Below are 18,678 nucleotides of genomic sequence, written 5' to 3'. Positions count from 1 at the left end.
CTGAACTGAATGGTGAATATCCTAAAATAAATCTGCTTTATATATCTTGATTGCATAAAAACGAGATTAATTTTCAAGGTACATCACCAAAAAATGACATTTCTAGTGAAATATAAAATATTTACTATCAAAATGTCCCATGCATCTTTATACATGTGGGTTGGGTTGACATTTAGGTTAGTTTTCTGCACAGGATGTTAATATACACATTGAAAAACGTTTTTATTTATTTAAATGTAAATGCCAGCGCTTAAAATAATTACAAATAAACTGTACTGATATGTTTTATACTAAAAACAACGTTCATAAACACAAAGACACAATCAGTAGTAATGCATTGAAGATGTTAGAATTTGTTCTGCGTACTGCTAGGGTTTTCGAAAATATCCACGTACTGAGAACTCTTTACAACTCCTTGGTGCAAAGAAGACTCGAGAGTGGCTCGATGATTTGGGGGCCACATGAACTGAAGTACTCTCTTATGATAGAGAAAATCCGAAAGAAGTTTCTGAGATATCTCTACATGAGAGAGTGCGCGGGTATTATCCTTGGCTCTACCCTAACGAGTTTTTCCAGGATATGCTTGAAGAAATGTGTATTTGACTAAGCATTTTATCGATTGTTGCCCAAGGTGATCGATACTTTTGAGATAATGATGAGCATTGGTTTGTATGTTCCTGATAATTACCTAAGACAGCGTCAGCATAGATTGTCTCATATTCCGATATACAGGACCAACCTGCCGATGGTTATGCCTGTTGGAAGGGCTACCGCTATGCTGAACAACATCGCACCGGATGTTGATCTGTTTCATGTATCTGAAGAGGGTTTCCGGAGCAGGATTCTCCTACTATTTTCACAACCCTCTTTATATATTTTCTGTCTGTTTATAATATGTACGCATTAAATTTTAGTTTGTAATGCATGTATTATTTAAAATAAATTAATTGAATTGAATAAATAATTCATTATTATTTCACATTGTAAATAAAGTTATTGTGAACTGATTACGATATTGCAATCATTATTATTTCACTCATGTTACATGAGAAATGGAAAACATATTTGAGAAGGATATGTCAAAGTCTAGGTATTTACACTGGGCTTATTATTTGTCATTGGATGATTTAAGTACTCATTATATTAACTATTCTGTTTACGTCTGAATAAGTTTATTTTGTGAAGTAAAAAATCTCTTATGTTTATTGATATGGGTTTTTCTTTGTCAAAATGTTCTCTATCTAAAATAATTTCTCTCAATATTGATTTATCAACATGAAGTAACTTTCAACAGTTATACATCTTTAGAAATTGCAAATATTGTCAATAAAACAAGTGTTATAATGTGTTATAGAATAATATTGATAACTAGATTACGTTTGTGATCAGCCTGTATAACTGATCAGATTTTTATAAGTAGATTCGAAATGCCACCGCGAAGATTATGTTCAAATTGAATAGGCATAGGTATAATAATTCTCATAATGTACGTATTTCTGCTTGACTATTCTCGATATATCACTTTTATTACGGAATCAGACTACATTAGACATACCCAAAAGTTATGCTAATAATGTTGAATTCATCGTATTTACATACATTGATACCATTAAAATATTTTTCGCCATCATATCAACGCATTTGAAATAATAATTTAGAATTCGATTAAGTTTTATGCAATAAATTATGAATCGCCACACTTAATCAAAACTTAGTAAAAATTATCAACAAATTTAGTTAAAAAAATCTTATTATCTACATCGCATTTGACTTCCACGTGCAAAATAATGGAATATTTATACGCCAGCAGCCTGGAAATAGTTAAGGACCACCTGTGTATAACATTGCCAATTTGGACTGTCTAGGGACTGCAGTGCCACTGGCCTGGAAATGTTACAGCTGCGGCTGGACGGATAAACTCTTTCGCCAAAAAGAATGGTAGGCTTTTTCCGTCACAATATCGTTTCGTAACTCTGTTCGTCAGATATCCATCTCTCTCCACAGCAATCAAAATAGAATTTTACTCTCGTTCCCTTCCGTATGATACGAATAAATTTACGAAACGAATGAGTTACGGAATAACGCTACGGACCCGTGTTATAGAAAATTAAAGGAGATACTTTTCGTTTATTGTCCATGACGTAAAATCGAATATTATATTTAAAACAAAACATTGAAAACATAAAAGGTCTTTGAGCGTTAATGAATAAATAAGTAAATAAAACAAAAAGTGCTGACTTGAACATGATTTTCAAGAACACGAACTCATAAGACGGAATAGTTAACTTTTATCTATACCGTCCATACCATTTCTATGTACTTTGGTATTACATAGCCGGCTCTATTGATATGTCGATACGTTTTTTCAGGACAATAGAAAAAACATAATAATTATATTTATTATTCACAGTGGTCTTAATGCGCTATAATTATCTCAAAACTTCATGGCTAGATGATTCCGTATAAACCACTGGAGTTAAATGACATATTCACTCATTACTGTTTTGTATTTAAAGTACGATAGAAGATAAGAAAGTAGACATCTCTAAACAAAAATAAATTCAATACATCGTAATCAAAGAAAAAGGGCTCGGTGAAAACAATTTTCTTTCGCCTTGAATGCGTAGATATGTGTACTGAGGGATACTTGAGCCCTCAGTACATTTCGATATACTTACTTCTAAACTTGAAGATACAGGCTCGATAGTGTATCTTCGTGATTACCGTCCTGTATGCCTTCCGTGTCTTCCGTTTGTAATCGTCATCTAGTCTATTTCCTGTGGCAACCCCTAAGAAGTAACAGTAAAATGTTACTCCAAGCCACTGCAGGGTGAACCCTTTCATGTTAACGCATCGGCTGTTGAGAACGCCAAGAGGTTATTGTGTGGTGGTCTAATTATTGATTTTGTTTTTTGTTTTGTTTTTATATTTGCCTTACTACTTCTTTTTGCAAAATTATTTATTTCGCTCTAATTTTGTTTTAATCTTATTTTTATTTTCATTTTTAGAAACATTTTTTTTCTTTTTCACATCAGTAATTTCTGTATTGTTCATATAATTAAAATATGTTTTTCACCTATATTATGAAATTCTCTCTGCACCATTTAGCCTTTTAAACGGAATAAAATCACTATTAATATATTATAGGCTATAAATTTGACATAATTTGTATGTTCATAAACATGCCTTTTTTGTATTGAATGTTAATTTTTCTTGAATACCAATACGTTTTTCCTAGCAATTAATTTTATTTAGATGACACTTTGACAACATGTAATTTATACAACATATTATTTTTGTAATATTTAATTAACCAGTACTCAATTACAAAGGTATGACTCATTTCGAGTTTGCTTTTAACTATTTAAAGTTTATAAAATTATTATTTAAAAATAAGAAAGAGATGGGAAAAAATTAAAACAGGTCAGTTTGTTTGAATATTATATACTGTGTATTAAAAGAATTATCCTATAAATTTGTTTCTAAATAATTACCACTTAATGTTTCATAGTTTCCAAAATATTTTAAGCCTTCGTTTTTCACTAAACCAAATGTATGACATTTATATTTAAATATATCACGAGGTCATTACTACGAGGCAACTTTAAAATCAGTATTTTTGAGTTAACCTCTAAAAACAATTCTTTGTACCCTCCTCCACGAATGCTACAATATTGACGGGTAAAGGCTTCATCTCCTGAGGTTTGCAGACGCTATTTTCCAAATTTCCTAGAACGTGGATGAGTTAACTGGGATGATCAATGATTTAAAAGTGGAATATGCTCAAATTGAACTTAAGATAAACACCAGTAAAACCAAAATAATGATGAAAATCAATACCAATGGCAGAATATTACATGTAGACAAAGTTGACGAATATGTATACTTGGGTCACAAATTCACTGTCAGCAGGGATAATCAAACTAGTGAAATCGAAAGAAGGATAAGTATCACTTGGGTGAAATTTGTTCAATTTAATTCAATATACCTCCATACCAAACTTCTTAAAGACTAGAGTATTTAATCAATATATTCTATCCATCCTCACATATGGCGCGGAGATTATGACTCTGACCAAGCAGTCTTTTCATAGTTCCTTGGAGAAGTATGAAAAGCGTTATGCTTAAAATAACATTAATAGAAAAAAAATGGTTGCATCTGCAGTCGAACCAAAATATGTGATATGGTGGAAACATTTTCATTCTTTTTCTGTAAAAGGGAAAAGGGTTTATCTACTAATACACTAACAAGAAGGACTGGGAGTGTGTATCGGTCGGAGGTCGGGCTGGGCTATTCTTTTGCCGCCGTGGTGGGTCATTAAGGACGCTGTACTAGTACCTAGGATAGGGTTTTCATATTGCGTGGGGTTTATAAAGTTAGTATGTTGGCCGATGGATTTACTGAAAGGTCTTGACTAAGATGATGCCAGGTTTTTGTCATCAATTGTGGTGCTAGGAATAAAATGAATTTACAAACAATGATTTTATTTTCTGGTTAAAAGGTTTTAATCATTTGGCCGGTTGAGGGGTGGTGTCGATTCTGGTTCACTCGATAGCACTTGTGTCTTCCGGTTTACATAAGTTAATAAACTAATCAATTTGTTATCTTATATTTGTCATCTTATATTTTGTATGTTTCTTTTTAACTTTTTTGCAGTAAAAAAATTAATTACTAATTTTTTAATTATTTAGTTGAATTATATAGTTATATTTCATTTAATATATTACATAATAAATTGTTCACTGCTGTGATTATTATTTTTGTAAAACTTTTTATTGTAAAAGGTTCTTTGAACCATTGATATATATATAAATAAATAAATAAATAAAATAAAAAATAACATATTGCCGTCATAATAAGAAAATTATATTGAGGGTCACAGACAAATTGACTGCATATATTTATGTTGCTCTGACGGTGATAGGGCGATGAAAACAGTTGATATAAATTCTAAAAATAAAAAAAGTGAATGTAAACAAATAATTTTTGAAAAAAAAAAATTACCGTTAATGAACGGTTTTTTCGCTGTAATGACAGCGAAAAAAATTAATTGTTTTTTCAATGTGCGGATCTGAAAAGAGGTCACAAAACCTTAAAAACAGATTCGGGTGAGTGGGTCGGGCGGGGCTTTCAATGTACAGGTGGATGTCACTATTGGAAGCGGTCTTCTTGACGTCGCTGTGCATCGGGTAGTGCTATTTTAGTGATCTCGTAAAGGGGAAGAATCATTTTTGTTTGAAAATATACGTTTCTTGCAGGAGTATCATACATAACGATAAATGAAACACATTTCTGAATCTGCACCTTTGAATAAGTTAAGAAAAAAAAAACAACTAAAAGGTACATTGACATTGTGCCTTTTAAAAGTAGGGAGATTCTAAAAAACATGTGTACAAGTAAATAGAGTTTTAAAAAATTATACCAAATTCAAATGTTTCTCGAGAAAAATAATTTATTATATGCAATTTTACAAAGCAAACTAGTTATTATTTATTTACAATTGAATACATATTACGTATATAATAGCATAAATATATTTAAAAATATATTATTATGATCACTAAAGTGGTAAATATAATTTTTCATTGAAAGTCGGTGGCGTTGTTTATTTTGGTATGTGGGCTCCAGATGGCTGGAAGCCATTTTCATCAGCTATATAGTCCACTCTATATAGAACTGCATCAGGTCCGACGTATTCGTAGAACCCTTTTGCCCGCATAACTTCTTCATCTTCACCGAGTTTCTCCAGTCTTCCGGATTCTTCAGCGCGGATCTGGTTTTCTGTCTCATAAAGGTAATGGTACCCGTCTGGAAGGATTTCATTCTCAAACTTGATTATCTTGGCCCCAGATTCGTCGTTTGAAGACTTGCTAGCTTTTGCAATGACTATCGGAGAAGGAACTGAGCCCATGTTCTTTCCTCTGGGGTATCCATTGTATCCGCTGGAAAAGAAAATGAGCAAATATAATTTTTAAAATTAACTTTAAAACTTTTATTGCAAACAAACAAATCAACTTCAAATATAAAAACACATGTTTTGTATTAAAATTAATGCACACCCACTAAAACAAAAATTGTCTTCGTTAACAAAGCAGTATTATATATGCATACTTTTTAAGTAATTCGTGGTAATAAGAATTCTTCAACAATAATAGGCACAAATAATATTTTAGACTTTGATGTCGTAAATAATTTGTGGTAGATAAATGGGATTATATATTTGGATTGTTGATCTGTCAGTTTACAACGCTACCGCGGGACTACAACTTATTTATTTTTCTAATTGCATCACAACATGCAAGGAACCCCAAGTGAATTACAGAAAAGAACACTAAGGCTTAAGAAAAATTAAATTAATGAACATAAGGCAACCGTCTTAGCCATAACACCACGAGGCCCGCCCTGTTCCGCTTAAATTAATTTATGAGTAAAATATTAATTAATTTGTTTTATTTATTCACTTAAAGACAGTTTATGCCACATTATTTAAGACATAAGTTTCAACTCCGTGGGAGTAAAAGTCCTGTTTTGAGTTGGGACGAGCAATCAGTTGACACAGGCACATATTATCACAAATATCGTATAGGATCAGAAACACAAGAATAATAATAACAATACAAAAAAAACAAATATATGGCACATTAATACGAGTGCCTGGTCGAGTTACCCGATGTAATACTCTGTTCTACTGCGGTCCATCATTGACCAATGAGGAACTTCAGCCCTACGGGAAATTGGATACAAAAAATGTTTTCTTACGCGGGGTAAAAATGAGAGCATTAAATTGTACTACAAAGTTTCTTGAAAATGTACAGAAAAAATAATAAAAAATACTTTGATAAAAACGCACTACTTTAAATGACGTCACTGGTTCATGTGAATCAACGATCTGAGAGCTATGGAAGATTTCCGGTCTGCTTGTCGCTTCTGAACCAATAGGAAGGACTGAATGAGAATAAGCGGAAATGAACCTCTGACGTTACACGCGGAGTTATTTCAGAAATACAAAACTTTGAAAAATCGTAGCGCCGAAAAATAAAAAAATAAAATTTTTGACTTAGTTTAACAGTCTATTAACAAATAAAAAATTTAAAAAAAACACTGAACTTCCTCATTACAGCGCAAATTTACCAGTAATGCGGATGCATGTACTAGCGAACCAATATGCTAACAACATCGATGTCTTTAACGTGAGTCTTGTAAATTTTAAATATCAATGAATATGTTCCACATGAAACAGAACTTAATATTCTGTTCATATCGTACGTTATAACATTATGTACCTAGCTGCTTTAAACCTTTAACAGCATTTCTTTAGCTTATTTAAAAATAAAAAGATAAAAAAATATTTTAAAACCAACTTAACTTCTAAACACAGCTCTATATTTAATTACTTTATATTGTATTTTTTTAAATTTATGTTGTTTATACACTCATCTTTTTATTTTTATTTTCATACCCAACTATTTTTCTTAACACTGTTCCTATTTTTTATTTCTTTATATTGTATTAAAAAAAAAAAATGGGTTCTTTATAAACTCATCTTCTTTTTTTTTATACCAACTTTAGTTCTAAACACTGTTCTATCTTTTGTTGCTTTATTTATTGTATTTTAAAAATGTGATGTTGTAAAAGCCTTATGGGCGTGAAAAATTAATAAAATATAAAAAAATATGGTAAACAGTAAACTCAAACATTCGGAAAATCATCAAGGGGTTTCCCACTCAAATCCCTCCCACTGAAGAAAATTCAATCCTTAACTACTCTCTTGAATTTTTTTTCCATAATATTGTACACTCAAGGTGCGATATAGGAGAGATATTTCTAAGCAAAAGTCGTATGGGTTTTGGGTATGGTATAATTCGTGCTCTGGGAAAACCTCGTACGAACATTTTTATGAGATCACTCCTTATTGTTCGACCAGAAGTTTGTAAGTGTTTCTTTTCGGTACAGTTGTCTCTTATCAGCACCTTTATGTGATGGAAAAATTGTTCTGACGGGCATTTGAATAGAATTGAAAGCAAACTGGACAAAACGATAAAAAGGACAGATTATTGGTAACTTACTCGAAAACTCGTAAACCATCCGATCTGTATTTGCTATCCTGTTCTCCATAGTACTTTCCACCACCACCTCGGTAGGCTCCACGTGATCCATCCCCAATGTGCACGTAACGCCCGTCATTTCCACCGTTATATCTGAAATATGTCTAAGTCAAAAAGGTGCTGGTTTGGGCTTGTTAAGCGAATGAATGACGGAATACGTATTTCAATTTCAAATGTACTTAAAAAAGACATGGCACGATAAAACTGTATGTCCATCGTTCTAGAAGCTCAGCGTTGTTATTTAAACTAACCTGTTAGTGTCATATAGATCTGGTCTATATTTTCCATCGTCTGCGGAGGCAACAGAAACCAAAGTAGCCACAAAGAACATCTAAAAGAAGTTAAAAATATCTTAGTTAAAAAACATTCATCACAAAATGAACGCCAATCTGATTCAATTTATTGGATGCATAGCATAGCGATGAAACCGAAAATACTGGTTTGTGAAGTTAACATTTAGAAACTTCTTAATAAAACCAGTTCTTATTTTCTTGGTACTTATTCACAATTTAAAAATAAAAATCTTTTGTTTTATGAATAATATGCACAAATTGTCCACCGCATGCTGCATACAGCTTCTGAGGAGATGAAAGTTCACTTGGAAGTGAGCACATACAAATTAAAATTGCTCTCTGCCAAACGAAAAAACAATGCCTGAAGGAGTTCTTTATAATCTGGTAGACTAATCATCAACTTATGTTCAGAAAGAAAGGTTATCCAAAAGTACTTCTAAAGGATACCTTTGTTTACATATATATTATGTAATAATGTAGAGCGGTATCCGTAGGTAGACTGGAAAAGAAAAAAATAAGTTGTAAATATATATGAGTTAATTTAAGTGTAAATATAAAGCCGGTCTCCGTGGTGTAATGGATAAGACGCTTGACTCACAGACGGAAGGTTCGATTCCCGGTGAGAGCACACAAATTGAAAATGTGATTGTCTCAAGTATAGGGGCTGTAATTCACCGCTGTAATTGGCCTCTTGGCCTGTTGTGATATAATATTATACATTAGGACAATAAGTTAAGTGCGCAGTAGTGATCAATAATGTAAGAATAAGTAAAGATATAATATTTGTAAATATTTTTTGAGACCTTTTTTATCAAAGAACTAAAAAAATAAATTAAAGATAGAATATAAACTTCATTGGATTGTGGAAAACAGGATAAGACAGAGATTAAACTGCTAAATGTTATTAAATATTTGTATCTAACCACTTACCGACTTTTCTATGTCTACCGGTTTTGAGACGTACCCGTCTGTTTGCCTGGACTCCAATTAAATCAACGATACACCTGTTCATGTCTACTCTTTCACATTGGTTTAATTGGTGTACTGACAAAGAAACGCGTACGTCTCGAAATCGGTAGACATAGAAAAGTTAGTAAATGGTTAAATTCAAATATTTCATATCATTTAGTTAAATGTTTGACACCAAAGTTAATGCTTGAAATACATATATTATGAGACTAAATTAATTGAACATGATCAAGTTCCAAAATGAATGAAATGAATTACTTTTGGATGGCATCAGGTTAGTATCTGATGGGACCTTTAAAAAAGACACAGACATTAGCAAGAAATTAGCATTCGGTATTCAAAAATAGGTGAAGAGACAAGACCACAAAGTGTGTTCAGAATATTGTTAAGGTTATTCGCTGCATCACGAAAGGGAATCAACAATATGGCGTAGTAAGAATTGGGTAATCCAGTGATCAGAGATAACTTAAGGGGGTTTTAAGCGCCGAAGGATTGAGGGATTTTATTACTAAAATGTTTTTCGCTAGAGCTGATAGTTTCGGAGATATTCGTTAAAAACCATGAAAAGCAACCCTTAACCCCCCCCCCCCTCCTTCCACCCTTAGCGGACTAACCTCTCGGGGACTTTTAGTATGTTATGCAGTAGATTCCAACAAACATGCATGCCAAGTTTCAAAACTCCGTACTTCTTTTCCCTCAAAAAGTCTAATTTGCGTAGCTTTACTGATTTATGTTATAAAATAGAAGAAAACTTTGTTATTTATATTTTCAATGCAATGTATTCGAATGTTTTTTTTTTTAATACACCTACAAGATTTTGTGTAGGTGTTTATAATATTTTTTTGGAAAAATGTGTTTATTTAATGTCTTTTACCTGCGAAATACCAAATTTTACATGAAATATTGGAAGCTCGGCATTACCTAAATATGACACAAAGAACAATTACATTTTTATGATATTTTTGCTTTAGCGTAAAACACTACCTACATTTGAATTTCTTGAAAATGTTTACTGCACCATTAAAGGCTATAAATGGATTAGTATAATGTTTCTGTGTGAAATAAAAATGACGTTTTGCTACATTTTTTAGGAGAAAACAAGGCATTAAAGAAATCATTAAAAATAATGTATTCTTATTGATTTAGTAACTAAATCAGTAGCGTTATTTTGAGCATATAAAATTTAATCATATTTTTTGGACTTTTAGCACATAGTATAAATAAGTAAAAAGTATAATTTATTTATCAGATTTAAGGTGTCTGTGAAAAAACATTTTTAAATTGTATGTTTAAAATAACATATTTTCCTTATTACAGGTAGTAGTGCCTAATTACGATAAACGTGTTTTTCATACGATTTGAATGATTATCTACTCGTGCTGATAAGCAACATTAAGAGAAAACTCATTCATACAGTAGATGGTTAATAGTTTTGTTATTTTATCTGTGGGTTTGGGTCTTGAAAAGGGTAATTTTATTTAAAACCAGAAAAATAAAAATTAGACAATAACTTCATATCACTCAACTCAACACAGGACTTTGGTTTCATAGAGTTGGGATTTGTGTCTCAATAAATTTAACATATATATATTTTGAATAAAATACATAAATAAAATAAATAAATAAATTTAAATCATACAAACTGTTACGCATGTACATTTTGGTACTACTTATGCAAAAATTGTAATAAACAATATAAAGGCTGATAAGCTTAAAATATTTGATGTTATAAATATCTCATAAGGAAAATATTCGTTTGAAATTTGGTTTGTTTATAATTTCGCCCATTATAACATATCTTTTACGTGGGAGTTTAAAATTAGAGCCACCCAAATAACGTTATAATCAACATCTTAATTCAACGGAATAGACATGTATTTACAACAATTCGGTAGCGCTTCTGAATTATGATATACATAAATGTTTTAAGTATGTTTTCAGTTTAAATTGTTTGACAAAATTTTCATAAAATATTGACTATTTAATAAATTCATTAATTTATTTATTATATCTATGGCTTAAGCAAATAACCACAGTTGTATGAAGAAAGATAAGTACAATCAATTGAATTAAAAATTACAAAAGTATGAAGCAAAGACAGCAAGGGCAATAAAATAAAAGTGTACAATATATTCAGAAACACGATAAACAGACAGACTTCGAGCTTAACCATGGCAATTCATCTTCATCCCACACTGTTTGAAGAGAACTTCTAAAAGCAGGAAGATTTATCTCAAAGAATTCCAAGTTGTGAGACGAATTGACGAATATACACATTCTGGACATTGGGGCATAAAAACAAAATTCGCTTCTAGAAGATTTTATAAATAGCAGATTTTGACTTCCGGCGACATGATTAGGAACATGAAAAGAAATTGATTGCAAGAGAGATGAGACATCACTTATGGGATTGATAATTTTGAAAATGCATATACGGTCTACCCTAGTTCCACGTTTTTCCAATGCAAACAGATTAAGAGATTGCTCTTTTTCGAAATGGGAATAATTACCCCTTTGCAATCCGAGCAACCGTGGCCCTTTTTTTTTTGAGAATGGTGTTGGACAGCCTTGATATGGTCAATATGAGTTCTAAATATTGGAGACCAATCTGTTCATGTAATCGGTTCATCTGACTATTGTACAAAAGATATATGATTGTTTAATAAATTATGTGTATCCTTATTTAGTCACTTTTACATAGTGCACTTACCAGCGTGTAGTTCATGTTGAAGTGGATAACTCGCAGTTACCGGTAATAGCTCAGGGGAAGATTGAATAAAACAGTTTGCATCGCGTTGTATTTATATTGGGTCCATTACGTGAAGCTCCATATATCACTGTTCAGTGCCCTCAGATAACAATGTTATCCCTCAGTGTTGACGGCGAGCGGAGATTCTCAACAATTGCAATATTTTGATCGAAAGTTAACGTAATGTTTCCTTATTTTAATTGTAATATAACATTCCCACGATATTGTTCCTATAAAAAAACGCTTATTCAAAGGGTGGCTAATAAATAGTACAAAAGTGTATGGTAAAAATCTAAGAAATCAACAAGAAAATCATGAAACCGGAATACATGTACAAAAACTGCATTGATTAATTATTCTTCGTTTACAAAAAGTAAGAATATATATATATATATATATATATATATATATATATATATATATATATATATATATATGTATATACTAGCGGACCCGACAGACGTTGTCCTACCCAAACGTTAGCTTGTCCATAAAGAAAATACGGGAATACGTGTTAATGAATCAAATTCAGACCGCGTTTTACCCTGAGCCCTCTAAAATTATGACACTCAACTCATAGTCATCGCAAATTTAGTCATTATTTAACCACCAGCCGGGTTTTGACGTGAGCTTTACATTTAATTTGAAACTAAAAGAAATGACTAGAAAAATACCTAATTGTGTAATCGTGATAAGTAGGTACCGAGGTATTTGTTTATGATTGAATTCCAAAACAAAATTTACCAATACTCAAATATTAAATTTTAGTAGGTGCTTAGGTACTATTTTAAGGTTGAATTTCAAAACATTAAATATTTTTTTTAAGTACAGAATTGGTTTTTTAAAACTGTGCTTTTATAATAACAACAGGGGTGCACTTTATTAAAGATTACAATATTTGAAAATGTATTGAATGTCAGCTAATATTATTTAAATATTACTAATTTTCCAGTTAAAAGAAATAAATGTGTGGAAATTATAAGGAATTTAAAGAAATTATTTGATTGAGATCCGCAAAAAACGAATGCTCTTTATAAACATTGAATATTGAAATATAAAGTTTTTTCATGTACAAAAAAAAAACATCTACCCAATTTTTTAGTAAATGTCTTCCCGTCAAATGCAACCGTGGTAGGTCGATGAATAAAAAAATTATGCTCTAACTTTTTTTTCACAGATTAGGTTGAAGATTTTAAGATATACAAACATGCGCAGCGCAAAGCTAGTTATTTTGCGAAAAACCGAACGTAAGTCAACCGTTTAGGAGGAGTTTATTGACATCACATGTGCAGAATCATTATATACATAAATATTATATTGGTACTTATATATTCTGTACGTACATTTTCTATTATCGTTTTTCTCACTCCTGTAACGTGATAAAATCTAGGAGTAAAACAAAAAAAACAAAACCCAAAATGTATCCGAATAGTTATTATTAAAATAATTATTAAATAGCAATAATTTTGTGAGGAACTTACTTTAAAAAGCATTGGGTTCTTGCCGTTCTGGTCGCCTAATGACGATAGCTCGCAAGCAGTTTGTGTCAAAACTGCAGGGCGCGAACCTGACATGAAAGGACGTCCAAGAGTTGGCAGCCGACATGGACGACTAGTGGCTGTTCGTCAACACCATAATAGAAGCTGATACTCTAAAACAGGCGTCCAGTTATATTGGAGTAGGGGTCTTGCCTCTGATACAATCGTAATATTAATTTGTAGAAGTTAAAAAATACATTGATGATAGCTCGAGGACAGTTTGTGTCAGAACTACAAAGCGCGAACCTGACTTGGAAGGACGTACAGGAGTCGGCAGCCGACATAGAGAACTAGAGGCTGTTTTTGGACACCATTATATACGCTGATGCTTCAAACCAGGCGTTCAGTTATATTGGAGTAGGGGTCTTGCCTTTGATTAAGTCGTAATATCAATTTGTAGAAAATTGTAAGAATCATTAAAAATATAATGATTTGAATTGCATAGTTTCTCAAAGAATTATCGATCCAAAATATTAAAAAAAATATTTTTAGGATTACACGTTGCAATAAGGAAACGCACTTTAAGTATTTATAACGAGTTTAATATACTGTGAGCCTGTTTTTGTATATGCATAATATCTAGATACATATGCAACAATTTATAATGGAAATTATATATATATACAATAACTATTTAAACGCATGTGTCGGTGATTACTTGGTGGGTAAAGAATAAACACCTAGGTGCTTTTAATATTCTCTGTTACCAGTAAGTTTTTACCAAAATATATGAGGGAATAAATATATAACATGACCAGTAAAAAAATAAATTGTTTTGGCGTTGCAAAATACTGTTGTCATAGATTTCAACCTATATCGATGACTTTACGTAAATTATAATGATAATGATTATTATTACATTAATTAAAAACCATATAAAAAACTGTGCATATGAACTGAATTTAAAATGTTATTGCTATCAAGGCGTTTGGTAAATTTTGGGTATACGTTTTTTTTGTACTTGGTTAATAGACTATCAAACTAATCCAAATTCATCAAATCAATCCAAATTTATCTAACCCAAATATTTTTTCAAGAAATATGGATGTTCAAACATAGGCAAAATGGTGAATGTTAAACAATGTTTAAAGCGGCCTCTTAAACTAGCCAATGACAGATTATAAGCCCTGTAAATACCTCGACTTCCATATTCCCTTCTTTAAGGTATTCTCCATCCCTGTTATGATTTGTTGAACAAACATGTCTTGAAAACTAATTTGATTTTCTAAGTTCCAAAAAGCCTTAAGTGTCCGGTATTGGGCAATTTCCATGTAAGTCTTTTATTCAAGTGAAAAAAATATCCCACTTGATTTCATTAATTTATTTGACTTTTAACATAAGATATATAATATTTTTAAACATTTGTTTTTCTTTAAATTTGTGGATCATGTTTTGTATTTCGCTCGCACTAAAATGTATGTATCAATTAATGAAGTTTTACATTCGCTTTTATATTAAAAGTGCAATTGTTTTAAAGATTTTTAAAAATAACTGTTATTAAAAGAGCGGAGATGTAATACATTGACTCGTCACCTTTGTGAAGGTAGGCACTTGTTTTATATTAATGGTTTTCCCAAAAGATTCCATCGGATATGTGCTATCTTTCTCAATGCGATTCTAAATATCTACATTATGTTTTACAACTTGCATTCTCCGAGATACCCCCGGGCATGTAAGTCCGTAATATCTGCTACTTAGAGGATTTCTGTCAGTGAAATAAACAGTGAATTGAAGGGCAAGCGAGTTTTATTATTCTGGTAGAATCTTTATTCTGTAATGTTCCTACCCACCCAATATTCAGGATTCTTTGATCACTTTTACTTGTCGAACCCTTAGACTGCTCAGCAACGATTTATCGTTGTTGTTAATCCGTGCAATAAAAGTCTTACCACATTGTTGCTGACGTCTTCCTTAAAAAAGGTAAATAAATTTAGGAACTTGCAGTAGCATTTTCCCATCAGTGGTATAAGACATTTGCAAAAAATAAAAATAAATTATTACACAATTAATTTGATTTCGCTAGTTACTGTTTTTTTAAAGAAGTGGATATACCAATTTTAATCCATGTCAAAAAGTAGTGTATACTGTAAATGCTATCACAACAACAGCTATTGTAAAAAAAAACATATTTACAAATAAACCAAAATAACGATAAGGCCTATTATAGTTTTTTTTCCATAATTTTGAAAACAATGACTTCAAAAATATCAACACCCTTAAAATTCTCTTCTTTTCCCTAGCTCGCCCGCACCCAGAGTATTCCTCTGTTGTCTCGCGTTGTATTCCTCTATTATGATGTTCACATCAGGAATATTGAATCAGTTCAACATCGATTTTTAAGAAAGATAGGCTGGAGGTTGGGCTTATCCAGAGACCTATATACGTATAATGAGTTAGAAACTACTTTGAATATATATTCTCTTCAAGACCGTTGAAATAAATTCAACCTTATAGTCCTATTTTAAAATTCTCAACTCACTCTTTGATGCGCCTGAACTACTGAAATATCCCAACTAGAAACCTCAGACAAAACTTACTCTTTCATACCGATATCCATAGAACAAACTATGATTTTCATTCCCTTATGCCCATAGTTCTTAGGTTTAAACATACCAGTCTTGATTTCTTTGATAACAAGTTGTCTTCTTTCAAACGATCACTGAGTCGAATTCAATTATAAACACCTCTCTCCCGCTTCCATTCCCACAAAGTCTACTATAAAGCATTGAGTCTTTCTAATTTTTTTATAATAATTTCCTATGAACAAATGTGTCCATAAAAGTGCCCATTGGGCGTATATAAATATAAATAAATAAATACTATGTCAAAAAAGCACCTGTACGGGTTACTTCATATCACTCTTTGTACTTGCAAAAATCAACTCATAAAATCAATAATATTATTGACAACTACGGTATTTAGAAAAATCTTCCAGCTAATGGATTTAAATAAAGCAACCCCAGATTAGTTTTACTAAACAAACAAGAAAAAATAGGTCAAAGTTATTCAAATCGATTTTTATTTAAATACTTACGTTGGTAACAAAAACAAACTACAAAAAAAGAAAAATAGAATGCTATGAAACTTTCGTTATCGTTTGTAAAGTTGAATTTGTAATTAAGGTTCTAGGATTTTTATTAACGTTCAGTGTTTGAATCAATAATTGACAAAACACGAAGATATTAAAGTGGATTAAAAAATAACGTTCAAAATAATACGCCTCGCAGTGCTAGAAACATTTTTTTGAAAATTTTTGTTTTCATTTACAAGTAAAAAAGGGTTTTCAACCACTGCATGGCATTGTGATGGGTGATCGACATTTCGGCAGATAGTGTCTATCTTACTTTCTATTGTACGTGAACTAGCGATAAATGAAAAGAATTTATTTTTTTTAAAATAAGTTATTAATTTTAAAACAATAATGTGTTTGGTGGACGACTTATTCTTTACGATTTCGAAAATTAATATAAATAAAAGCATTTCTGATTAGATTCTCGAAAAACTGCTTTGCAGTCAAAGGGTTAAGGACGCATCTACGTAAAACCATTAACCTTAATATTCTTAAAACAAGGTCCTATTTAACTCCATTTAAGAATCGAATGGTCAAATATGTCGCCTTGCGTAAGGCTTAGTGAATAAAAAAATAAAACGGATTGAAAATAAATCAAATCATCCGTTTTGCGGCTGTCGGCACATTCTGATATTTCGTGTGCACACAATGAAACCTTAACCTAATTTATAGTTTCTGTGCATATCGATTCATAAGAGCTGGCGCGTTTCCAAAACTGACACAAATGCATATAAACCTACAGGATGGTGATTTTAAAAAGATTATATTAAATTTTAACTAAATGTGCTATCTTAAAAAAAATCTTTGTTGGATTAGAGAGTTGTATACATAAAAAAAAAATGGGTTAAGAAAATGAAATAAAAAATAAAAATAAAAGAAAATGAAATACTCATTTATTTTTACACCAGCAAATTTGAAAAATATATTTTGTTTTCTATTATTACAATAAAAATAATTCAAATACATACCACAAGTTATATTTTGATTGTAGAATGTTTGAGTGTTTGAATAATGGGATTTATTATTTATTAATAGGTGTGTATATATATATATATATAATCTTATTGGCTGAAAACGGAGGGAAAATCGATCACGTGTGTGGATAGCGTAAAAGAGACCAATAACAGATTTTACATTAATTTATTATGAAATAATGAAACAGTTAAAAAAATTATATATTTTCTCCAATATAACTTTTTCAATGCATTTTATTTACTCTGCATATAATATAATATAATAATTTTTATAATAAAAACAGAATATTTTCGATAAAAAAGTTGTTTGAATATAAATAAATTTACGACAATTTCTTTACTGATGCTTTTTTTATATATACAACCCTCGTAAAAAAAATGCGTTTGTGTAAGTTATGCGAACGCACAAACATTAGACAATCGCCCTATGTATTTGTGACTAGATTAAATAAGAAAGTATATCTATAAACCAGTGTTTTTAATCCATAGCTTAATACCCATATACTGAAAACATTTTACGATCCATATTTTTACTAGCACCCTATGTATATTTTATTATTTTATCATTAGCTACAAACATAGCAATAGTTGTCTCTGTCATGCTCATAGCGCGTCTGAGTGCGTTAGAGACAGATTATTTTCATAACGCGTATGCCGTGCGATATTATACCATTGGGTTATTCACAGATACTACACAAGCGCAATGTGTAAATGTACCGTTCACGCCAGCTCTTCCTAACAGACCAGTACGTAGCAAATGTGTTTTTGGGGTGACCAATAAACCGGCTGGGCTTCTTCATTCAATTAAAAATTATAAGTCACAAACAAATACTTTTCGGTAGATTGGAAAAAATTGTTACTTTGTATGTGTCAAATAAGATAAATAATTTTAAATATCCATAGATAACAATATCGGTATTTTGTCGGTAGTTTAATTCCTTAAGGCGATTCTAATCGAAAATATGTCCCTAATTATTCAT

General features: G+C 31.2%; 1 protein-coding gene across 1 annotated transcript; it reads right to left on the bottom strand.

The window, feature by feature from the left end:
- Positions 1-5,434: 5,434 nt before the first annotated feature.
- On the bottom strand, positions 5,435-12,152 carry Cpr49Ab (Cuticular protein 49Ab). The gene is made up of 4 exons (XM_088243635.1): positions 12,078-12,152; positions 8,357-8,436; positions 8,067-8,198; positions 5,435-5,942 (listed from the first exon to the last, which is right to left on the bottom strand). The coding sequence occupies exons 1-4, from the start codon at positions 12,090-12,092 to the stop codon at positions 5,606-5,608; spliced, it is 564 nt and encodes a 187-aa protein (XP_088099761.1). The 5' UTR covers positions 12,093-12,152; the 3' UTR covers positions 5,435-5,605.
- Positions 12,153-18,678: the final 6,526 nt, after the last annotated feature.

This window comes from Micrasema longulum, unplaced genomic scaffold (assembly GCF_059751315.1).
Source record: "Micrasema longulum isolate JH-2025_06_02 unplaced genomic scaffold, ASM5975131v1 h1tg000024l, whole genome shotgun sequence".
In the NCBI taxonomy this organism is placed as follows: Eukaryota; Metazoa; Arthropoda; class Insecta; order Trichoptera; family Brachycentridae; genus Micrasema; species Micrasema longulum.
This window is presented reverse-complemented; position numbering and strand designations above follow the sequence as displayed.